Source organism: Euphorbia lathyris, chromosome 2 (genome assembly GCF_963576675.1).
Source record: "Euphorbia lathyris chromosome 2, ddEupLath1.1, whole genome shotgun sequence".
NCBI lineage: Eukaryota > Viridiplantae > Streptophyta > Magnoliopsida > Malpighiales > Euphorbiaceae > Euphorbia > Euphorbia lathyris.
The window spans coordinates 49,057,873-49,084,582 of record NC_088911.1 but is presented as its reverse complement, the minus strand read 5'-3'; the positions used below and the strand labels follow the sequence as shown (position 1 = coordinate 49,084,582).

Sequence of the window (26,710 nt, the reverse complement as noted above, 5' to 3'; positions counted from 1 at the left end):
GCAATAGTATATTTATCAGTGCACGACATAAATTATAAGCAAAACAATTGGCTCAGTGATAAGTTGTGTGGAGTGTAAACATGGGGTCTTAGGTTCGACCCCCTTAAGCAGCAGCGTTTTTTTTAATTTTTTCTACCCAAAACTACGTAGTTTTGGATGGTTCTCACCTAAGGTGAGTTCTCACCTAGGAAAGGGTTCTCACAAGAGCCCTCTCCTATATATATATATATATATAGCGGCTACCCCCTGAAATCCCATGTCCCCAACAGATTCTAACTTCATTGATGATTTTTGCATAAGAAGAATAATTAAAATTCTATTAAACAGTTATTATTCAGTTTAGTTAATGGAGTAATTATTAGCATCAGCCGTCGTCGGCTGGTGAATAACTATTTGAATCCACTATACCAAACAGGCTTAAGCTTCACGTCCACCAAAACCTTTTTTCTTTTTTGGGTCATGTAATAATCTGTTCTGCAGTGTCAATGTATATATTATATTATAATATAGGCTTAATATATTATTCACAGTCCGCTTCTCCTCGTGTTCCAACAGCCCAATTTAACTTGTTTAAAGCACCTTTTAACTCTTTCAACTCTGCATGCAAAACTTCTGCGTGTACCTTGAATCAATCAACCTAATTGACACATAAACAACACGTTTAATGTTCCTTCTTTCTCTTGGTGTACTAGACTGTTAAAACACAGTCAAAATGAACAATGTTATTACATAATTCACAAAATTCACGGGGAAAATAATAATAATTAATCCCCTTTATTTTCTTTTAAGTTCCAACCCAAGTCCAATCTGTCTTTCACATGTTAATTCGTCTTACTTTTTTAAGGAGCACTGAAGCGCTGTCGTCGACTGATCGCATTGATTTGCAGTAAAGGGCACTTCTACGAAAGCTGATTATAGATATCACAACCTTAAAGTCAGCTTTTTAGCTAAGCTCTTTTATAAGTGAGTTCTTTTATAAGTGAGTTCTCTAAGCAAGGTATCCTCTAGGCTCCCTCGCTACCTACGAGCAGAGTTGCTGACCTTGATCAGATAGGGGATCAAAAGAACCTTCTAGGAGGTAGTGACGGAGTATGGGAAAGAGAGTTCTTACTCGTCCATTAAAGGTACGTAGTAACTCGACTGGCAAGGAGTTGAACCTTCGTCCTCCACTCGCCGGAGACTATGGGGATCTGGACTGTTTTAGCCTTAGCTGAATGGGACTATGGCGCCAAAAAGATTGCCGACAGGATGCTCCTACCCCAACTATGATAGAAAAGAAAGCCATTGCTCGTTAGCGCTTTAGTTGCAGGTTCCTTTCCGTTTTGTTTTTTCCATTCAAGCAATCCTGCTTTTTCAAGCGGGTCGAGCGAGAGTTCGATCTCCCAATAGGCAACTAACTGGAAGGAGGCGTATGAGCGGCAGAGCGGAAGCCACTTATCGAATAGATGCAGGAGCGGGTCTATAAATAAAACTCCAAAATGGCATTTTCCTTTGATCCATTTTTTTTTCCTTCCGAAGCAAAGGAGACGAATTGCCTTTTGCGGCGCGCTACAACTAACATAATAGCCAGCTGAAAAACCCCTTGCATTTCTTTCCATATCATCCCAATATAATCCAGCAATTCAAAAATGGAATATCTCGCTCTTTGAGTTCGTCCACCCCCAACACTTTCCGCATGCAGTTTACCTTTTGGAAACCGATGGATTAATTGATTATATTTTAAACAGCACTCTCAGAACAAACACCTACAATTAGTGGAAGCTCGACCCCTTTCCAATCAACCTAGATCCCATCCCTGATGGGAACTAAAGGTGAACAGATCTAATTGGTTTTATGTTGCAACTTAGAATAAGAGATATTATATATTAGGGTTTCAATCATAGATAGATGCCCCTCAACCTGTAGAAAACTAAGATCAAAAGAGACATAAGTTCTTTTATATAAATTTTGATCACAAGTTTCCATCCTGGTGAACCTTGGGGATTTCATCGGTACACCTCTCTGAAAATTACAGTTCATCAGTAAATTTTATGATATTTACTTGATAAATGACAAAAGTAAAAAACTAGAGAAGTAAATACATGACAAAACTCAAGGTTAGAGATCTGACATATACTGATATTAGGTGAGATTGAATGGCTACTTATTACTTGGCAGATTGGTGGTTGATGCTTTTCAATTTGAGAGAGCACTGCAATATGCTTTTGAAATAGTAGTTTTCATCAATGCACATACTAGCATATTGCAGAGCCTAATGCATGTCTTAAATAATTAAAGATATTATTTCAAGTACAAGTACCCAATAAAAAAAAACAATATACTCATTTATTATACTTCATGCTCACAATTGAACCTCCCAATATTTCAACAATATCAAGTAATCAACCCACAAACTGAATTACATTCCCCATGTAACATGTTGTATTTTCCCACATTATAATAGTGGCCCTATCTTTATCAAATACAAAAGAACGCCATACCTTATTGAATCTGTACTGCAGAAACTGCTGATGTAATTTCCTCCGATCTTGGATCACCACTTTCTAAAGAAACGCCACGAGCATCTTCTCTAACCAACATGGCCAGAACATTACGTGAACTCCAAGTTTTTGTCACTTTGCTGCTACATTCTCCCAAGGTGATTGCAAAGACAGCATCAAACCCACCCGCTCCAGGAACTCCAGCCAACAAAACTCCCTCCATATCCATTGTAGTATCCAGGAGTCGAGTTTGTGATTCAGGCTCTATCTGCAAATTTGCAAGTTTAAGAGATTATGCAAAACGGATGGAAATAACAAAAACTAAATCTTTACTAATCTTTACAACTCATAAGAAAACCACATTGAGTAACTAATACTCTACCCTCTGTAAGAGTTGAGAAATTTATTGTCCAGGCAGGGGATGCTAAATCCTGACTTTAAGTACAAAGTTATGGGAGCAAGGAATAAGGGATGTCAAACACTTTGATTCCTCTTGCACAGTTGAACAGACTGGGGATAGTCCTTCCCCAAGTCTATCACTTTTATACATTGATGATGGGCGATCAGGTCTACCTGAAGCCATGCCTCTAATATGAGAATTGAGAGCACCCAAAGGAGGTGAATGCTCTAACATGTCTCTTATAGTAACATGAAATAAGTGCTTAATTAAGCAAAACAGAACATACCGGAACACCTGCAGCCTCACCCATCTGGCGCATAAGGCTTCTGATCCCAAGCATAGTATTTCTTGCTCCTAATAGAGCTTTGACAACTGCTTCTTGGGTAGTTTCAGCAGCCTGCTCCATCCACTGTTCATATTACATAGGTTGTTCCCAAAATGGAGATTAGAAGAATACAAAGAAGCGTAATAGGTTACACAAAAAATTCAAGACCAAATAAAAGGCATTATAGGAGCAAATTGATCTAGAACTTTCATGGTTCATCATCTACAGTCCTGAAAGAAGTGATATTATTCAGAGCAAAGGGCAGGGGAATTGATAAGCAGACAGATCCAGAGATTCAAATACTTGAATTTAATCACAGTAATTGGTGAACCATCAAACATAAACTTTTCACAGGAAAAAATCAACATTTATGATAATTAATTACAAGGATACGATGAAATATGTGTCTGCTAAAGCACTAGTGCAGGGAAATAACAAGACGTCTAGTGAGCAAGGCAATCCACAAAGTTTATGCAACACAATTTGTACAAATTCTAAAGGAAAACCTAGCCAAATGAAAGCACCATAGCTAATCAAATTTTGGGAACAGATAGCGGTTAGTGTCAGTTGAAACAATTGATAACCATTTCCAGACAGAGAACAAAACTTTGCATCTTTTTCCCAATTTGTTCTTTTTGAACCACAATTCTTGATATAGATTTCTGAGTTTGAAAATCTGGGTTACCAAAATTAAATGAAAGAAAATATATTATTCTAGAATGTCAGCTGTGGTACACATTTTTATACAGAGACAAAATAAGAAGATAAAGATAAGATTCCAGAATTATAAAGATTAATTATGGAATCCATTTTTCATGAAATAATGAAAATCGTGTAGATATAGATTCCAGAATTTTCAATAATTGCTAGCATTCTTTGTATAATCTTATCTAACAATTCCATAGATTTGTATTATTTCATATCGTTTTCTGTTGTAACAAGATGAAAAATCAATAGGCAATTATCAAAAGATGCTATTATCACCTGGTAATATGAGAAACCTATGTTTCACAGAAACTTTGATTTTAAAGCTTTTCATTGGAAACCAAAATTCTAGGAAACTTGTACGGAACATTTCGAGTCACATTTCCGTGATTTAAGAAAATTGGAACTTGTTTCTTAGAATTTAGAAACTCGTTTCATAGGATGTAATGCATTTTCAAAAGTAGATCAATGCTAATCAAATGTTCATTAAATCTCTAATATTTTCTAGATCATTTACACAGGTTTTCAAAATGAAAAATCTCTTTTTTTCCCTCTATCATGTGACTTTTATGTAAAAAAAAGGCAAAAGGCATAATTAAACCCCTGAACTTTGGCTGTTTAAGGATTAAACCCTTGATCATTTATTTTTCCACATTGAGCCCTTGATCGTTGATTCTCTTATGGATTAGGCCTTTATTTAACTTTTTCGTCGAGTTTGGACAGCCCTTGATCATTGATACATCGTTAGGGTGATACGACTTGTTGACATGGACAAATAAAAATAAGAATTCCTTTACTATAAGAGATAAAAATTAAAAACTAAAACGAAATTATAGAAATTAATTTCTAGTATATTCTTCCAAACTCGATTTTCTCCTCTCCCATTTTGTGATTTTCAACATTAGAATCGCCAATTCGATCTTCTCATTTCCTAAACTCAACGGAAAAGTTAAATAAGGGCCAAATCCATAACAAAATCAATGATCAAGGGCTCAATGTGGAAAAATAATTGATCAGAGGTTTGATCCTTAAAACAGGTAAAATTCAGGGGCTTAATTATGCTTTTTGCCTAAAAAAAACTGATGTGTGTATATATATATATATATATATATAAACATTGCTTATAATTTAAAAAATTTATAGATATACCACCTTTGTATTTTTATTATTTAGTTTACACATTTCCCCCGCCTTTTCGTTTCCTATATTTTCTACAAATATCATTTCTCAGAATCCTTTTCTGTTTTCAGGCAACATAGTAAGAAACTAGTACCTTTTCTGACTTCTGAATGCTGCAGCTGTCTATCATGCCTTTATATGCATCCCAATGTTCTTTTGCAAGCTCACTCAAAATATTGAACTGTGTTTCAAGTGCTGAATTTGCCTCTGACAACTTGCTCCATGTTTCTTGGGACTTCTGAGGTTCAGACTTCTGCCACTTCTTCACAGCACCAACCATTGATGGCGTAGATGATCCTCCAGTTCCTGGTTCTCCAAGTAACTTCAGAATGTATCAAATTATCATCAGCACACAGCTATGCAGATCTTTCATAGAAAATGAAATGATGAACAACATTCATAATTATGGTTTAAAGCCAAAATAAAGTTTTCCATGCTGAATTACAAAGTTATCTTTTGGTTGCCTCTCTTGCTTTCCGAATGCCTGTCGGAATCATTAGTGTAATATTCATATTTGTCGAAGAAATGGACAGAGAACCATAGGTTTCTGCCTGATAGACAGTATTGGATTAAGGAAAGGGGAATTTATTGGACCAACTCACATGGCAGGTGGGAGTTCATCTTAGCTAGAGTTAGTTACACCTCGGGAGGGGTGGGTAAACTCGGACTGGTCATTGTATAGGTATGTGTGAAGACGAGAGGGGGTAACTTTTCGAATTTCTTGAGGTGTTGTTTGGTTAAACTGAAAACTAAATGTTGAAAAGATAAATACTGAATTTTAAGTATTAAATATTATAAACGTTAAAACTGTTGAACAATAGAGTCGTCTGGTAAGCAATGACAGTAAACTACTGAATTTAAGAGGTATGAAGGTTTTTAAGATAAAATAAAAATTTTAAAAAAAAAAATTATGAGAAACTTTACAAAAGTGGTAACATAAATATATCTAAAGAGTATATTATATTTATATAAAATTCTAAAATATGATAACTGGTAATACACAATTTATAATTTTAAGTTAAATATTTTATTTATTAACTTGAGTGATTTTTTTTTAACTTCATTGAAAGTTTTAGTGATGTTATCAAACAAACTAAAAATTAAAGTACTTAATTAAGTAATTTAGAAAGAAAACAAAGTGTTGAGCCATGTTATCAAGCATGGAAAAGAGTCCAGAATCCAACAAAATAGAGTCCAGAAACCAGATATGGAGAACATTAAAGTAAGCTCTCATCAGATTTTTCTTTTCCTTTCAGAAAAAGGAAATTACTAATACGTTGGATGATTGGGGGGAGGGAGGAAACCTTCATCATTAGATCCTGACACTTGATGTCTATGTAAATTTGCATTCATACAAGGAGAATCAAATGCATATGGCACGAGATTTACCAGGTTCATTAATGGTGGCAAGGAAAAGATAGTCCTTTCATGGTCCCACTTCCCTTTTAAGATGCTAGCAATTACATCCTGTAATGGAATCCCTTTGGAAGCATCCTGCAATTTTTGACAGGAGAAGGTATAAGAAAATATTGTGGTGAAAAATCCCCCAAGAAATTCTCCAAAATTCAGCAATTCTTCAAAAATTCTCAACTGCATTGATTATTTTCTATAAGAAAGAAGCGGTACTCAAAGGACAGCTTATTGAGATAAAGGATATTAGTCTGTAGCTTCTTCTCAAAGATTTATCATTCAAACAATGGAAAGTATTGGAAACGTCACAAGCTAAAATATAAACATGCACTGAACTCTTGAAGCTCAGAGATTCCTGAACTTCCAGCCAAAGCAAGTGAATGAGCCTCAAACTGATTTCAATATTTAAGAATGCATTAAACTTCGCCAAAAATTAGAGCTCCATCTGGAAGATCATCATATTTACTGAACTGATTAAAATAGCTATTCCTATTTAATCATTCGATAACGTGTAAAATCTGGTGCCTGTAATGTGAGATTAAAATTAGATATCCTCAACTTCCCCCAAAATCAATTTGTTGGCTATAAGATAATTCCTCCGTTTTATGCAGTTTCAGGAGACACTCATCTAAAGGTCTAGTGATGCAAACTTCTTTTCACTGCTCCACCTTATATCATTCTTGGTACCTCACATCCCCTTCTCCCCAGCAACTTTAATATGTTTTGACATTTAATTGCTGGCCTACATAGGCCATGTTTACCCACTTTCTCTAATGGGTGCCAAATTTAACTTTGTAAAAGTGAATTTCTGTCTATCTGATCTGCGAATGCAATAAAAATTGTAAAACTAATCTCATGTATAAGAAATGTTAAAAGAAAGAATATCATTAAATCTATCATTATTTATTCAATCTCTTTAATCTTGCATAATAAATAGAGCCAATAGACTGGATAAGCTAGTATGTTCATCTCCTAGAATATGATAACTTCTTTTAGGCAAGTTGGCTGTGACATCATTACCAGTTTCACTACCAAATGGTGGAACAAATCTTCAATACAGAGATTGTACAGCCTACAGCAGACTGGAAACTTTAGGAAGCCATTGGAAAGTCAAACTATGTAAAAGAAATAATGCCAAATAACCAATGAGAAGTCAACATTGCATCCATAAATCTTATACTTGACAATGAGCGATCTGCATATGTAAATGAAAAGATAAAGCCTTCCACCTTGATGTTGAGGGAAGACATTCATACAGTGAATGTGGTCTAACCTATGCATATATGTTAACATCGATGTGCAAGATGTCACACAAATCTGAATGAATATCAAATGAAGATGGAAGCCAAATATCGGAAATTTCATTACTGACTATGCACACTATAATAACCCTGCAGGACTGATGGACTAGTAACAGGAGATAAACCTTTTTGGTGTTTGATGTGTAGATGGTTGAGGATAGAAATTAGGAGGGGAGAGAAAGAGAGGCGTTAACCTGAGCTGAGGAGAGCACTTCTGGCGAAAAACGAACATAACGATGACTGCCATAAACTGCAGAACTGACATCAAAACCACTGCCAACTTTCCCTTGTGCAATGCAGTGGGCAGTTTGAGCTATAATATGCACCACATCAAGATCAGAAGAATCCTTATCTTTACTAAGAGATGAAAGATTGACCACTCCAAGGTAATGAAGTAAAGCAGCAGCAACAGCAGTGGTCATTGCTGCTGATGAACCCAATCCAGTTTTAGCCACCTCAGGTTTGATGTTTTGTCCCTTTCCTTCCTCTACATTGTAGGTGATTGAGGTGAAAGGAGGAAGTGCAGCCAAAGCTTCTGGTGTCAAAGGGAGTCCACGTGCTTCAATCTGCAGTAAAAAAAAATTGCAAAATCACATTACCAGTAGAAACTATGAATTAAATCTGGGTAATAGTTAATTCATCCTTTAGAGACAGCTGCTTAAAATTTCTCATGCAACGAATTTCTACACCCATCATCTAGAAAGAAAAAATGTTGGGCAATATTATCAAGGATCCTAAGTTACCACACAATTTAATATCAGAAAAGGCAAATTTTATTCAGAACATGTGATGAAGGATAAGCGCATCCTCTCAACTACTTATACCAAGAATCAATATTCCTATAAAGATTTGGATGTCAGTACCTGATCTCGATATGAATAGAAATCATTGGAACCCAAAATTGTGATATCAAGACCTGCGTGACTAACCCAGTCACATCATCAGATTTTTGTGAGCCTAGCTTTTAAATATTCTAAAACAGAAAGAAACAACATGAAACATTACCTTGCAAAAGTAGCTTGTTCAGTGCATCCTTCTTATCCTTGTTAAGGGTTGCATGTGCAGCTGCTACAGCATATCGCACTACTTGTTCCACAAAAGGGTTCCGTGATTGACTGAATTTTTTAGCCAATTACAGTAAGCATAAGAATATAATTAATAAAAAAAACATGTTTCCTTGACTATTTGCAATATGGCTTCTCTAAACTGGCATGCTTAATGCAGAATACAAACACATGATCAAAAGAATAAATGAATAGATGATCGTTGTGGTAAAAGAATATGCATATGTAATTAATGAAAACTTGCCTAGAAGAGACACATTCTAGAGTTAAATTCTTCACTGATAATTTGTATGTGCTTTCTCTAGAGAGTTGAGGAGAAGTTAATTTCACATCAGTCCATGCCTGAAAGGTGATTACAAGGAACAAAAAATTCAAAACAATTTGAATAATGCAGGAATAAAATCATTCAGTAAAAGATGCATCAAGATAATTTTCAATTTAAGAAATCCAAGATTACAATTAAGATCAAGCAAAACATCACTCACATGATTAAAGCATGAATCATGGGTTAAACCATAGATAAAACTCCAATTGGGATAATTTAGTTAAACACGCCAGTACACAATCAAAATGCACATTTGATACACGGAAAGAGAGAAAAGTTGTAATTAGACGCACCCATGCCCAGCTATCTGGCCTGATTGCATCATAAAGAGGCTTTACAATCGCATAGAATCGAGCATTTGTGCTGAGTACGATCCCTGCATTTGGTCTTTCTAATATGAGGTAGCCCCCAGTCATCAACACCTTACCCGGAGCAGAAGCAACTCTGTGACATAAATAACCAAATATATTTGAAGGAAAGAAAAAACACCCAGATAAAGAAATAACTTGAGAACAATAGAACATAATTTGAAACAGGAAACCCATAAACAAACTTGAATCTTTAGCTTGGTTAAATAATAAATAAATGAAGTTGCAAATGCAAAAACACTAAATTCAAACCAAAACAGTAGTACTTTCAATAATTAGCATCCGAAAGTTTTTCTTTTAAATCTTTGCTTAATGGACCCACAAAGAAGAGAAAAGAGGAAACCAGTGAAGGTTAAGGAATCAAAACTTACACGGCCATCGCCTTGTTCTCTGTTAATCTTGAATTTGCAATCTGATTTTTGGTTGGCTTTGACCAATGTGCAGAAGAATTTTGCTGGCGAAAATAAATTAACTGGAGAGAGATAGAAAACTTTGTAATCACCGAAGCACAGATTCAGAGTCATTTCTGAATATCTATATAATAATAAATTGAAAGAGAGTTACAGCCAGGTCAGACTAGTGAAAGCAGATTCGGATACTGAGATTGTATTCAATAACCGAACCCAAGTATTATAGAAATTGAGAATCGAACCTAGAAATTAATAGAAATGCCATATCAAGTAAAAGAAAACCATCGAAACAGATCATTTGCATTGAATCAATAATAAGGTCTCTTACAAACATAGGGAAGTGATCATCAAGGTAAGAAAAAGAACTTAACGAGCAAAGTCCTAATCTATTTCCCATATTATGTACACAGAGGAATCTATTTCCTGTACATTTACAAATTCAAGTGTTCCACTAATTGAACTAAAAATTAAAGATAATTGAGCAATTCCTATCGCAATGCCACATCTGCAGGAGTGATGTATGGGATAAATTAAGAGATTAGGGTTCCGAATACCTTAACGAAATCGAATCAGTTGCAAACTTCAATCTTTAATAGTACTTGAGAGCGAGAGTCTGAGTGAGCCGATAGGAAGAGCTCAAAAATATGCAGGGAGAGGAGAGAGCTCAGTGCTTCGAGTTTGTAGAAAGGGCTCAGGAGTATCGGGGAAGTCGGAGGATGCCAGAAACGGCGGTGGTGGCACCGTGGTTCAACGTAATGGAGGCGTGGAGGTGCAGCTCTGGCCGTTTGGAGTTGGAAATTGGGGAGAGATGTGAAGAATGTAGTCTTGACGTTGAAAAAGAAAAAGTCAAATTCATGTTGGACAACGATGCCTCATCATTCTTCCCCGCCCCCACCTACCTACATTTGCCTTTTTATTTATGATTGAATTTTTCTATTTCTCCATAATTACTTTTTTTATATAATGATATAAAAAGGGTGTTGTTAAACCCAGCCCCAAATTCCCACCCCTAGCCCCGTGAAAGGACGAAAATACTCTTTCATGGGTTTTGGGGAGGAAAAAACTATTTTTTTTTGCTCTCCCGACACGCGGGCGTGTGCCTATCACGCCTCACCTTGTGGTCGGGCGTGATAGCCCCACGCCTCACCGTGTGGTCGGGCGTGATCGCTACACGCCCGACCACACGGTGAGACGTGGGGCTATCACGCCCGACCACAAGGTGAGGCGTGATAGGTACACGCCCGCGTGTCGGGAGAGCAAAAAAAATAGCTAGTCCGCTATTGAATTAAATCCGTAAATACCTGTTACGTAAAAAAAATTAGTCCGCTGTTGAATTAAACCAGTAAAAAAATTAGTCCGCTATTGAATTTAACCCGTAAATACCTGAATTAACAAAATAAAAATTTAACTAAAATTAACAAAATAAAGATTTAGTTAAACTAAATTAAACAAAATAAAATTTACAACAACTAAAATTTACAACATAAAAATTTAGTTAAACTAAATTAAACAAACTAAAAATTACAAAAAATTAATTAAATTAATTAAAACCCCTCGGGCGTATGAACATCACGCCCGAACCATAGGTCGGGCGTATGAACATCACGCCCGAACCATAGGTCGGGCGTGAGGTCGGGCGTGATATTCATACGCCGGAACCGTAGGTCGGGCGTGATGTTCATACGCCCGACTGCGATTCCGGCGTTTTTAAAAAATCACCCACAGATTCAATTTTTAAGCTTAAATCAAAAAAACAAAAACGGTAAATCTTATTATTTTCGCTTTCCCTTTACGGTTGTTATTACACTCCATGTTTTGGTTCACAAATTAGTCCGGATTTGATCAAAGAGTGTGTAGGGTATTTGAGAGGTTTTGTGTTTTTTCAAATTTTAGGTAAAGGGTAGTTTGGTCTTTTCATGGGGCTAGGAGTGGGAATTCATGGTTGGGTTTAGTAATCCACTATAAAAAGATATCACACGATGAAAAATCGAAAGTTATTTAATTCATAAATCACAAATTGTAGTAATTATAATCAATTTTCAGATTAAAATACTAATGTAAAGTAACACAAATAAATATTTCCCTTTTTCCTTTTTCATTTTTTTATTTTTCATTGTCCCATAATATTAGAGCATCCGTAATTGGAGGATTGCGGATGTGGTGGATTCTGAGGGGGATTAGATTTGGTCTAAATTTGACTCATTTTTCAATCTGGATACACTCCTGAAGATCAGAGGAGTTAAGATAAGTAATATGGAGGATGATAAGGATAGGCACTGTTGGGCGTTGACTAATAACGGGGCTTATACCTGTAAATCTGCTTTTGAGGCCTTCAATCAGAATGGGGCGGGTTCCAACTCTGAAGTCTGGAAGCGTGTTTGGGCTTTAAAAATTCCCTACCGTATCAGGAGCTTTCTCTGGCTTGGGGCCAATAATAGATTGCTAACTAATTCAGAAAGAAACAGACGACATCTGGTGGATTCTGGTACTTGTAGCAGATGCAGAGGACATGTGGAAACAATGTGCCATACTCTTAGGGATTGTACTAGGAGTAAGGAGGTGTGGATGAAAGTTCTACCTCACCACTTGCTTTCGAATTTCTTGGCCCACTCTCATTTTGACTGGTTTGCAGATGGAGTTAGTGGAAAGTTGTTGGTTGGCCTTGAGCATGGTGATATTTTCTTTGCTATTGTGTGTTACCAGATTTGGTATTGGAGGAACGTGGAGATTTTTGAAAGAAAAACTGTTATTCTTCCTAATTTGAAAGAGTTCTTCTCGAGAAAATTATCTAATATTATGGATAGTTTCAAAGGAGATGCCCTTGCTAGTTCTACCCAAAAGAAAAATCTTCACCTCCTTGGCTGGTGTAGGCCTAGGGAAAGGGTGGTTAAATTAAATACGGATAGTTATTGCCTTAATACCGGTAAAATCTCTGCAGGAGGAGTTCTAAGGGATGACGGGGGTGCTTGGCTGTCTGGGTTTGTTCATAATCTAGGCATGGGTTATTCCTTTTCGGCTGAACTTTGAGGGATTTGTTCTGGCCTAAGATTGACCAAGAGTCTGGGGTTGAATAAATTGCTTGTAGAATCTGACAACCTCGAGGCCATCAAAATGATCTCTGATAAGAATGCTATTTGTCTAAATAGCCGTAATTTAATCAAAGGTATTAGAAGGCTTTGTTCTTCCTTTGACTTCATCAGTTTCAGCCATGTCTTCAGAGAGCAAAACCGGGTTGCGGATCGTTTGGCGGCTGATGGGCATGAGCAGATATTAGGCGTCACTACCTTATCTTCTCCTCCTGATTATTTATCGTCTCTTCTTTTGGAAGATGTAATGGGGGTTAGCTTCCCTAGGCTACTCAGGTTAATTTCTTTGATTTTTTTCGTTTTCTTTCCTGTTCCTAAAAAAAGAGAGCATCTAGGTCTTTCCATTGATTTGCAATGTACATAATATCTCATATTATAATTATTTATAATTCATATCACTTTTAATTTATAGGATGGAACTAATATTTTAATATAAATTAATTATTATTAATAAATTATCCTAAATTTAAATTAATTATAAAATTTAAAAAAATATAACATTTCATTTATGAAAACAAATTACAACAAAAATCAAACAAAATTCAACTTTAAAGAATAACTAGAAGATACCCTCGCTTTGCTTCGGAGAAAAAATAATTAAATAATATAGTCGAACAAAATAAATAGATTTTGTAATAGATTTTTTATGAATATTACCTAATATAATAAAGAATATATTTTTATGAATATTTATAATATATTTAAAGTGTATAATTATTTTTTGTATAAAATACGTCATTATAACGTCAGCATACCGTCATAATTCTACCCTAATATACGTACGTATAAAAACGACGTCGTACAAAAAGATGGTCCATATTCAACCCTAAAAATTGCACACTATATAATGTCACTCATACAGATATAACTCCACGCCGCTGCTAAACCACTGCATATCCACTATTTGTCTGTCTCTCTTCATCCACATAAAAAATGGCAAATCCGAAAGAGCGTGAATCCATGGACGAAATCCCTTACCTTGTCATCACAGAGATACTACTGCTTGTCATCCTCCTCATATTATTTGCCTTTTTTCTTCCCGAGATCGTCCTAGGTCCTCGTTAACTAAAAGAAGGTAATATGTTTAGCAATAAAATTATCGTTTGATTATTAGTTGAAATTGGAAGTTCTGTTGTAATTTCAGTAACTGTATCGTAAAGATGTACTGGAGAAATCCAGATGTTTGATGATCTGAAGGTAATAAAGAACCAATTAGATTGTGATTTTGTCCGTAAATTCTAAAAACATATGGATCTGATGTTTTATCTATATTATTATCTATTTTGGGACTTATAGAAGTGACTAAAAATACTAAACTGTGAAGCCATATATTATCCATGAATTTATAATACGTTGCATTAACTTCATTGTTTGAAAGAGTTCAATATAAGCTAAAGGATTTGAAAAAGGAGGTAATCTGATTAAACATCTTTTAATAAATAAATTCAGGTACAATTCATAAATAACCGTAAAGAAACAATTAGGAAAGATAGTTGAGAAGTGGCTGCAACTTCAATTGCCCTGTAAAAAAATTAAACAGTCATGATGAGAATAAACCAAGAATGTATTTGGAAAAGATATTTAAAAAAAACTAACCTCAATAATCGTTTTTGATCTATTGTTTACTTCTTTTTTGATGAAGTTGAGGTCACCATGAGAAAGCATATTAATATCAGAAGTGTGATTCACAAACAAAATTAACTATTACTTATGTACTTACTCATTACGCTTTCTTTTGTTTTGAACCTCTGTTGATGATTGATGAACATCTGGTTGGTTTTCAACAATTGGTAACTTTCGTTTTGCCACTGGAGACAAAGAACATCGAGATATGGGTGACTTCAAATGAGTGGAAGGTGTTGAATTTAGACTTGGAACTTCTTTTTTAGGTGTTACCAGAGTGTCCTTAAAAATGTAAATTACTTTAAATGATATGTTGGATGGATCATTAACTAAATGACTGACTTGAATCTGAAATACGGTTTCGACACCATAAATCTTTGTCATTACAGGTGGAACCTCATATCTTTCTTTAAAACTATTTGCAAGAGTAGTTGCAGGAATGCCAATTAAATCTGCTGCCATATGCCCAAAAACTACAAATGTGCTTGTACCTGTAGCATCTTCAACAACCAATTTCACTTTATACCTGTAATATTTGTTATAGAATAAGCACAATAATTTTAGTAGAAAATAATTTAAATATGTATGAATAGTATAAACAATTCAAAATTTTACCATGGTAGTGGTAGATCATCAATGAATCTGCAATTTTTACACCACAATCTGTCGTCAAAGTTTTGAATACCACTTTTACATGTAGGACATGCCCGGTACCACCAACCATCAATGGGGTCAATTTCTTTGATTTTTGCCTTGCATGTGAATTTGATTTCCTAAGAAAAATGAAATTGAGATTGGTAGTATTAATTTTTATGCTTAAACTCACATATATAAACTGATCAAATATAATCTTAAACAAAACCTTGTCGGCGTGAATATCTATTTGCAGTAACTCAGCAATTGTCTTTCGATTTGCTTCTTTCTCTTCCTCTATAGTCATGACTTTTGGGAAGTTCAACGTGCTTTTTTCCAGCAAAGGGTAAGGTTTTTCAACACTAAAATGGGTGTAATAAATGTTAGCAACTAAAATGTTATATTTATATTTTGTGTGTGTGTGTGTGTATTGTAATTATAAGTAGATAAACAAAAGTTACTTTTCCAAAAAAGAAATGATTTCTGGGATTTCTGGATTTATGTAGCATCTGGTGGCGGACGAACTGTTTAAGCTAACTCCATCTACAATAATAGAAATGTCAATATTCGTATTAAATATAACATTTATATATGTATATATATATATAGTGTTTAAAATAATACCATAATTATTTTCAAAATATAAGAACACAAAATAGACATTACATGTTCGTCAATAAGCAGTAGGTCAAAGCTGTAGATTTGTTTAACATTTCTATGATTCACAAAGTCCCAAGCCCTAGCAATTCGAACTTTGATTCTGACATTTTTAGTGTCCTTGTTAATGTTGGATAGTGCAACGTAAGACATATTGTACCTGCATGAAAAATACACTATTAAAAAAATTTTATAACATGCATTACATGTTTTATAGTAAGATTCCATTTAATTCTATGTTATGTCTTTGAATATTTCAGTATAAACGACATTTTTTGTCATATAACATTTATGTATTTCGTCTTCTTCATCTGTTTGTTCTTTTTGAGTCGTATTTGACTGTAAAACTATTTTGAGATTCGCACTGTTTGTTACACGTGATAAAGCAACGTAGAGCTGACCATGTGTGAAAACTGGTTCATCAAGAAATAAACCTACTTGTTTAAGTGTTTGCCCTTGACTTTTTTTGATTGTCATACTGTAACAAATTTTAACAGGAAACTGTCTTCACTGTAAAGTAAATGGATTTTTTTTTGCAGTGTAATTTAGTGTAACACGTGGTATGAAGACTCTATTACCAATAAAAGAACCTGTTAAAATACATGCTTCTATGATTCTTTGTCCTAATTGCATAATAAGTAATCTAGTTCCGTTACAAAGTCCAATAGCTGGGTTAAGATTTCTCAAAAGCATAACCGGTGTGTTAATTTTAAGTGACAGTTCATGAGTAGGAAACCCAAAAGGATTGATAGAATTTAAAAACTCTACTGGATATAAAACCTCAAATTCCTCAAGATTTGAAGATGTTTTGCTTATAGAATCACAACTATAATATGTTTTCACACATCCAGGCACCATATTTAACATATAATCATTTATAGTATTTGCTATATGGTTTCGAGGTGTTATAATTGCCCTTTCTTGCAAATAATTAAAAGACTTATAATTACATTTGAAATTTGGAAATGTTTCATTTATAATTGATAAAATAGGATCATTCGTGGTTGCTGAAACCAATTGTTTTGGTATTGTAATCCAATTATTTTCTGCATCAATTGCAGAATTTGTTTGTCTTGCAATTTGACCATCCCCAACAACAAGAAGCCATTTAGCAAAAGAATTATAGTTTTCATGTGCAAATTCAGTTGTGATTTCCTTTAATCTCATGTTTGTTTTTAATATAAAAATTCTAAAATGTTTCCACAAATAAGGGTTCGTAATCGATGCATCTAAAATATCCTCTTTTGATCCATTAGGAATTACCGGCAATATCTGCCTGAAATCCCCTCCAAAAATAATTGGGTTACCTCCAAAAGGAACTTCTAGATTTTCCGAATCTTTAGAAAGTAAAATATCTTTAAAAGACCTGTCAACCGTTTCAAAGCAATATCGATGAGTCATTGGGGCTTCGTCCCAAATAACTAATGAGCATTTTTCTATAAGTTCAGCAAGATTTGTTCCTTTTTTAATGTTGGATGTAGAAAATGATGTTGGTTCTAATGGTATTTTATAACGTGAGTGGGCTGTTCTACCGCCTGGTAAAAGTAGGGCAGAAATACCTGAAGATGCAACAACTAACACTATTTTGGATTCTGATCTTAATTTCGCAATGATCGTTTCGTATAAATATGTTTTACCTGTACCTCCTTCACCGTATAAAAAAACATAAAAGATTGATTATTTTCAATACCGGAAATAACCAAATCGTAAAATATTTTTTGCTCGTTATTAAGCGAACCCACCATTTTTTGATGTTTTAGTCCTAAATCTATAATATCATATGCTAGTTCTTCTTGTATTAATCTATTTTCAATCGAAGATTCTTCACTTCGAAATGGCATAGGTAAATTGTAATCGGTTAGTGAATATCCATTGCGATTAAAAATCTTTTCAAGTTCTATAAGAACTTTATTTTTTACATGTATTGTTACCGGTAAATTTGGTGGTAAATTAAGTTGTTTATGAATGTCATGTTCTATATCTTCAGACAAATTTGTTAAAAAATCATTGAAAAGCTTATTTGGATCTGTTACACTGCAAAAAATAATAATAATTACAAACAGATTACGAGTTTGCTTTGCAGAACCTGTGAAGGCACATTCTTTTAAAGCTTCGCTCCATTCTTTATCGTCACCTAATAAACCATATGCATTACATGTTTCTTGAAAATTTTGATATTTAACACCATTTATAGTTCGAATTTCTTCAAAAGAAGTAGGGCCTGTAACAAAATTAAGAAGCATCCGAAGGTAATATAACTCGCCGGAATTTGGATGAACAAAACAAATTCTTCCTAAAGACATACCCTTTTTATTTTTAAAATCCCAAACCCATTTAGTAGGAAATTAGACATATGTAAGGTCTCGGGCATGCATATGTAAACCATTTGTAACCATCCATTAGGTAAACATTGTTTTATGAGATTGGCTATGATAAAGTATATTGTTCAAAGATCTATTTTCCTGCTATAAAACTACATTTTGGTTAGGTAAGTGGATAGATAAACGTTCAACAGATGGTTCTCTATGATGAATAGGAAATTCAAATAAGCGCCAACATGCTTCTGTAGGAGAAATGTATCGACAATCAAGATAATTTTTAATTTCATCGTTCACTACAGGTATATTATTGTTTTCAGTTCCATCATCTGAAGGTTGTTCTAGAATAACTGCACGAATTCTATCTGTTCCTTTTGTTATATATTTAAAGAGATATTTAACTATTGTAGAATAACAACATGCTTCAACATTTAGGTGTGCTTGATATCTGACTATCAAATCTCGATTATAAGGTACCACAAACCTATTATCGATATTAAAACCATTTTTCTCAAAATAAACATTATTTTCTCTTTTTTTGTAAGTGACAAATCCTTGATCATCAATGGTAGGTTGGGGTTGGAACTTTTTGGGGTAGAATTTTGAACATTTATTATTCTTCATGCATGGGCACTTAGGATTAATAACACCACATGGACCATGTATCATGAATTTAGAAACACATTTAAAACCAACAGGATCAAACCTAGGACATGGTAGTTCAGCACTAATTAAAGAGTCTATTTCGTTTGTGGATAAATTTTTTTCAATTCTTTGCAACCATACTAAACAATGTATATGTGGTAGACCTCTTTTTTGAAATTCAACAGTATACAAAAGAGCGTTTGTGTTACCAAAATTTTTTTTATTCTTAATATCATCGATAAGGCCATCAATTTTCATTCTAAATACCCTTGTTATAATGTCAGGTCTATTTTCCGGTTTTTGATTAGGTGTCATTTTTAACGTTTCGATGATCTCTGACCATAGTGGGTTACATGTGAACGTAATAAACAAATTCGGATTTTCATAAAATCTACAAATAGCCATAGCGTCTTGATAATGTTCTAACATATATCTAGGACCACCTGTGTAAGTAGAAGGTAAAATAATTTTTTTACCAATACTCGAACCATCTTGATCTCATTTAAAAAAAGCATCACGTAATCCAGAATATATTTCCGATCGAAGACTCGTTTGATTGTGTCTTAAGAAATCTAAACGTGCTTGTTCTACACATGAATATGCATCAACCACAAATTGTTGAAATAATCTGCCTGCTTTAAATAACGTTTTTGTCTCTCCATTTCTAGAAAATAGATGGTAAGCATAATATTCCCTCATTGTAACGTTTTTTCGTTTCAATGTTTTTTGAACGGGAGAAACAGAATATTTAATATTATCGTGAAAACCATCTTCTCCGAATGGAAATAGTATTGGATATTGCATAGACATTAAGCTAGGATGCAAAATGCTTATCCGTTTTAATGTGTTGTATTGAGTTTCAACAATGATGTCTCTACTTTCATCATAATGGTCAAATTCACCAACAATTAAACTTGAAATTTCGGATGATTGCGGAGCATCATATTGTCTGTTATCTGTTTCACGTCTACCAAGCAAACGTAATTTCAAAGGTGGTAAATTGTTTTCATTGAAGCGGTCTCGCATCATTCTAAATGATTTAGTAAGTTGATTATGCTCATCAAACATTTTTGTTAGGTTTCTAATTATGTCTTCATCAATAAAATTTTCATTTGATGTAGAGGTGAAATTAGAAATTCTATTTGATATCTCATTGATTGTATCATAAATGTAAATCTGGAGAAATTTAGGTTGCTGATCAGCTGGAGGCAATAAAGAACCAATCAGATGGTGGTTTTGTCCACAAATTCTAAAAACATATGGACCTGATGTTTTATTTATATTGTTATCTATTTTGGCACCTATAGAAGTGAATGAAAACATTGAATTGTAAATCCGTATGTTATCCATGAATCTGGTATAAGTTGCATTATTTTGATTGTTTAAAAGAGTTTCAAGATAATCCGGAGGTTTGGGAAAAGGAGGTAATTTGATTAAACCTTTTTTACAACATCTATTAAATGTCGGTGTAGTATTATTAAATGTAGATTTAATAGCCTCTTCCCGCCAAAAAAAAGCCCCACAAAATGGGCAAATGCACGACGGCACTCCATAATTAGAGAGTGGTACATCTAGATTTTAAAAAAAAGTTAAAAAATTTAGTATTTAGAAAAGGATAAAGTAAGAAAAAAATGCTCGTGATTTGCCTTATTTGTAAATAAGGGTCCGTGGTTTAAAAGTTTGCAAATAAAGGTATGTGGTATGCTTTTTTTAACAAAGCAAAGTATTTAAATTTAAACTTTTAAGTAATTGATGACAATAAGAGATTTATTTTATTTTTTTTCAATTACATTTATTTATTGACAAAACACATATCCCAAAATCAAATTGTAACTGTGCAAATGAACTTAAATATCAAATTAGTTCATAAACTGTCAGATTAGTAAAAACGTAAAATTTCACCATATTATTTATTGTTTCGATTTAGAAAGTTTTTTTTCGAGGGTTGTGTTTTGCTGATATGTAAGAATAATTTTTTTCCAGGATAAAAATGTCTTTAGTTGTAATTAGAATTTAACTGTATAATTGTAATACTTTATTTTGTAAATAGAACATACCACAGACCTTTATTTGTAAACTTTTAAACCACATGCATCTGTTTGCAAATTGGGCAAACCACATGCATTTTTTTCGTACTTTTCTCTTTAGCAAATAAAGAAGATAAATTTTCGTACGAACTTTTAATGCACTCTGCATTGTTGTAGCGAATCGATATTGTTTGGTCGATAGAAATTGGAATATCAACCAAATTAGTTTGTTGTTGCAAACCAGGATATGTAAAAGAGGAATGCTCAAAATGATGGAGGTCTAATATGGTTGAAGAATGAGAAGAACTCGCATTGATATGTTTTGACAAACGTTTCCGTTTGGATGGGTTGTGTTCTGTTCTTAAGATTTGGAGAAAACAATTGCCGTAATCATTATCTGCATTTTAATAATTAAAAAATAAATAAATTTCACAACCGTAAATGCTACTATAAAATTTTAAAAAGAAATTTAGTTAGATTACCAAGGTTAAGTTGTATTGGGGTTTCTATAAGATTGTGGTATTCAAGATTACGTGTCAAAACCGATTCCATATATGTATTAAGACAACGAAGCTTACATATACATTAAAAAAATATTAAGTATGCAATCAAAATAATCAATAAGTACTACATGATAATAATTGCAGCAAACTACTTATTACAATTTTTTAAGGGTAAATTCTAAAAAAAACCCCTGTGGTTTCACCGATTTCCAAATAAACCCCTGTGGTTTGTTTTTACCAAAAAAAAGGAGCGTGTTTACGCCGTTACCCGAAAAACGGAAAATCAGTTAACAGTGTTAAAAATGAGGGGTAAAATTGGAAATTCCGAATTTTTTTAATTTTTTTAATTTTCTCTTTTTTCTTTTTTTCTTTCCTTCTTCTTCTTCTTCTTCCTTCCTTCTTCTTCTTCTTCTTCTTCTTCTTCTTCTTCTTCTTCTTCTCTCCTTCTTCTTCCTCTCTCTCTTCTCCTTCCTCTTTTTCTTCATTTTTTTTAATCGGAAATCTCAGATTTCCGATTTCGAAAATCTGGAATCTCCAGATTTCTGGAATTCCAGAAATCTGGAAATTCCAGATTTCCAAAATTAGAAATCTGGGAATTTCCAGATTCCTTATAACATTACTCCTCTCTTCATGAAACCGCGATGACCGAAATGAAAATTCCAGAAATCTGGAAGAAGAAGAAGAAGAAAGTTAAAAACGGAATCGATGGTAGAGTTAAACGGAATCGGCGATTCCAAAAATCTGGAAATCCATGGAAATTTCAGAAATCTGGAAGAAGAAGAAGAAGAAGAAGAAGAAGAAGAAGAAGAAAGTTAAAAACGGAATCGATGGTGGAGTTAAACGGAATCGGCGATTCCAAAAATCTGGAAATCCATGGAAATTTCAGAAATGAAAATTCCAGAAATCGAAATTCCAGAAATCTAGAAGAAGAAGAAGAAGAAGAAAGCTAAAAACGAAATCGACGGTGGAGTTAAACAGAATCAGCGGTGGAGTTAAACGAAATCCATGGAAATTCTAGAAATCGAAATTCCAGGAATCTAGAAATCCATGGAAATTCCAGAAAACAAAATAAATTGAAATTATTAACTAATTTGTCGTGGAAATTCCAGAAATCAGGAAGAAGAAGAAGAGTGAAATCAGGAAGAAGAAGAAGAGTGGAAATTCCAGAAATCGGGAAGAAGAAGAAGAAGAAGAAAGGAAAATAAAAAAAAATAAAAAAAATTTGAATTTTCCAAATTTACCCTTCGCCACGTCAGCATTTTTAACGCCGTTAACCGATTTTCCGTTTTTCGGGTAACGGCGTAAACACGCTCCTTTTTTTTGGTAAAAACAAATCACAGGGGTTTATTTGGAAATCGGTGAAACCACATGGTTTTTTTGGGAATTTACCCATTTTTTAATAACATATAGAAAAGCTGAACATTTACATTCATGTTAGCTTGTTTATCTTATTAATAATTGGTTTAAGTTGGGATATTAAATACTTGACTCTAGACATTTTTTTAAAGAACTATAAGCTGAAAGAAGGTTTGTATGAGGGATTAAAATAGTATTTTTGTATTCATGAAACGCCTCCATATAAGCTTCATGTAAGACGAATGCATTATTATGATTGAAATCAATTACTTCAAAATTGTAGAACTGTTGGAGTGCTCTTAAAACTGAGTAGCAAGCTTTTTTCCTAGCCATACTTTCACTCTCCGGACTTATACCGTGCAAGACCAAAGTTTGTTCATTGTTAAGATTATCACGATAACTGGACGAAACTCGGCAAGTGTACAGACCAAATTCATTATATTCACAATCAATTATTGGTGGTGGTAGACCTAATTCATTTAGGGTACATCGGAGAACCGCTTCCAAGGAAACGATCATATTTGTCATCTGACATATAAAAAAAATAACTTAATAAAAGCAAAATAAATTTATTTATATCTACTTATTAATTATATCAAACTTATTCATGTAGTTTAAAAAAAAAATTGTACTTTCATAATACATAAAAGTAACATAAAATTTGTATCATCTTGCAATAAGTTAAAAGGACAATGATATAATATGTATGTATTAGAAAATTAATTTATATTTGTAAATAATAATTTGATAAAATATGAATAATTTAATAAACAATATTTTAAAAAAATTATGATAACTAATATACTTTCACATTTTTAAAACTAATACAAAAATACTACATATTTTATATTTAAAACATAAAATGTGAGTAAATAGAATTAATTTTTTTATTAGTTTAAAAATAAAGTGATTTCTATTAATATGTTATTTAAATATGATTAAATTGTAAAGTAAATCAACAATACCAATAATTAGTTTAAAAAAATAAACTTAATTTTTAAAAGTCACTCAAATGTGATTAAATAATAAAGCAAACCAAGATATAAACCACTAAAAAAATATATGTCAATAGTTAAAAAATTATATAAAAATATAAAAAATAAGTAAACATATAATTATAATAAAATATTTCTAAACAATAAAATTCTATCTATTCTAAATAATAAGGACCTATCTACTGTAAAATGTAATCTGAAATATTTATATAGTAATTTTATGCATGCAACATGCATGAATTTTACATATCTATTTATATTACAATATATTAAATTTGAAAAAATAAATTAAGCAAATAAACAAAATTACTTAAGTTAAAAAAATGCATATAATATCATTAATACTGAAAAATATGACAAACAATAGTAATTATACTATTTTTTTTAACTACAACTATAATACGAAAAAATATATATATAAATACAATTTTAAGTTATACATTAAATTAAAAAAAATTACAAATTTAATTATTACTTGGATCAGCTAATCTAAACCCACAAAATATACTGCTAATTGATCGAAGGACTGAAATGGTGCGATCATATGATTCCTTAAGCTTATCATATTTATGATCTAATGATATCAAAGCCTCCATTCTTTTGTTGCGAGCAACGTCGAGAATTTTTTTTTTCATTTAGTTCCGAAATTAGTTCAAAATTGAAATCATGGATTTCAATATTATATAGTGGTTTTAAGTATGCAAGTGTTTGATAGACAGCGTAATATTTTGCTTCATCAAAATTATTGTCACTATATCCCCATATATCAATTGGCTGGGAGTCAATACCTCTATAATTAAGAGAGGGTAACAAAATACAACAGCAAAATAGATCACTGTCAGGATCCCGACTAAAATTTTCAGTGTACGGAGGAAACTCCATTCGAGTAAAAAATTCATTAAACAGAGAGTCCAAAGGTATCTTTATTGATAAAACCATATGTTCAATAAATTAAAACAATATTATAAAATTAATACATGTAGTAAATTATTTGTTTTTAGATTGTTTTAATATAGCAAATTTTAGATTTATGTTTTCCAAAACAAACAATTACAATTGGGTGTTTGGAAGAAATAAACATAATTACAAATTATATGTATATAAAAAGGCATAGCAGAATACCTTAGAAGAATAGTCACGCAAGTTTTCAATATGTTGACAAAAAAAATGTTTAGTCATTACAAAAAGAAAATAAATATTGAACAAATTAGATAAACAAAGAAGCACAAATAAAAAAAAAGTTGAGTGAACTGACCAAATAAGAAGTATGAAAGAGCAAGAGGTAGAAGGATAGTCAGGCAAGTTTCAATCTGTTGACAAAGAAAATGTTTAGTCATTGCAATGAAATTAAATGTTGAACAAATTAGATATACAAAGAAGCAAATTAAAAAAAAAAGTTGAACAAACTAACCAAATAAGAAGTATGTAAGAGCAAGTGAGGTTGGGTGAATGTAAGTGTACATGTGATGTTCCATTTATAAAAATTTTGATCTTCATGAGAGAGAGTATGACAAATAGCATTAAATGCTAAATTATTAAAGATGTATATATTTTTATCTTGAAAAGTTATTGTATGGAAAGTGGGGACATATTAAATGACATTAAATACTACTTTGTTTTTTTATATATAATTATTAATAAATTTTAAAAAAGTATAAATTTAAAGTTTTATTGTAAAAATAGTATTATTAAATGTAAGCATTATTTTTAAAATACTAAAAATAAGAAGATTTGTAACAAAGTAGATAAAAAAAATATTAACAAATTAGTTTAAAACTCTTAAAAAATAAAACAATTGATGGAAAATAATTTTAAAACAATTTGATACAAAGTTATATACATTTATTATATTTATCTAAGACAAAACCAATAAAAAATCAAAAGTATATATGTATAGGAAAAAAAAAACTCTTTAATAATAATGTATATAGATTATTGTATATAGATAAGGTAAAACAAAAGAAAAATAACATGACAATTTAAGGCACACATTAAATGACATATGAGTTTCAAATAATAGGGAAGAAAATAATAATGTTATTGTATGAAAAAATGGGAACATATTAAATGACATTGAATGCTAGTTTGTTTGTTTTTTATATATAATCATTAATAAGTTTAAAAAAAGTATAAATTTGAAGCTTTTTGTAAAAATAGTATTGTATATTGTCTCCTATAAATAATATCATGTTATATTTATGTATATTAAATCCTATTTTTACTGACATGGATTTCAAATAATAGGTAAGAAACTATATGGAATATGACAAATAACATTAAATGATAGATTATTGAAGATGTAATTTTTTAAAATCTCAAAAAGTTATTATATGGAAAGTTGAAGAAATAACTTATCCAATCATATTAAATAGCATTTAATGTTTTTTTATATAACTTTTAATTATTAATAAATTTAAAAAAAACTATAAATCTAAAGTTTTTTTTAAAAAAATAGTACTGTATAATGTGTTGTACAAACAAAAAAATATTATTTTGTTGTATTTACATATATTAAAATCCATTTTAACTTAAATGTATATAAATAATTCTTTATATATGTTTATTATATGTATCTAACAAAAATAATAAAAATAAAAATTATATATGTAGGAAAAAAATAAATAAAACTATATTTTAATAATTTATATGCATTAATTGTATATAAATAATGTCAAACAAAAGAAACATATAACATGACAATTTATGACACACATAAAATGACATATGATGCCAAAAACAATTATTGCTTGGAAGTTTCAAGACATGAACACTATACTTGCTTTAGACTTTTTTTTATGACACATGATGCCAAAAACAATTATTTTTTAAAAGTTTGAAGACATGAACACCATATTTGTTTTAGACTTTTTTTTAATATATATTTTTAATCCTAATAGTCA

The 26,710-nt window shown here is 32.2% G+C and overlaps 1 protein-coding gene across 1 annotated transcript; it reads right to left on the bottom strand.

Moving 5' to 3' along the window:
- Positions 1 to 2,303: 2,303 nt before the first annotated feature.
- LOC136218120 (phosphomevalonate kinase, peroxisomal) lies at positions 2,304 to 10,848 on the bottom strand. The gene is made up of 11 exons (XM_066004875.1): positions 10,522 to 10,848; positions 9,929 to 10,029; positions 9,483 to 9,633; positions 9,109 to 9,206; positions 8,806 to 8,915; positions 8,664 to 8,716; positions 7,995 to 8,366; positions 6,479 to 6,583; positions 5,184 to 5,411; positions 3,167 to 3,289; positions 2,304 to 2,748 (listed from the first exon to the last, which is right to left on the bottom strand). The coding sequence occupies exons 2-11, from the start codon at positions 9,934 to 9,936 to the stop codon at positions 2,482 to 2,484; spliced, it is 1,515 nt and encodes a 504-aa protein (XP_065860947.1). The 5' UTR covers positions 9,937 to 10,029; positions 10,522 to 10,848; the 3' UTR covers positions 2,304 to 2,481.
- Positions 10,849 to 26,710: the final 15,862 nt, after the last annotated feature.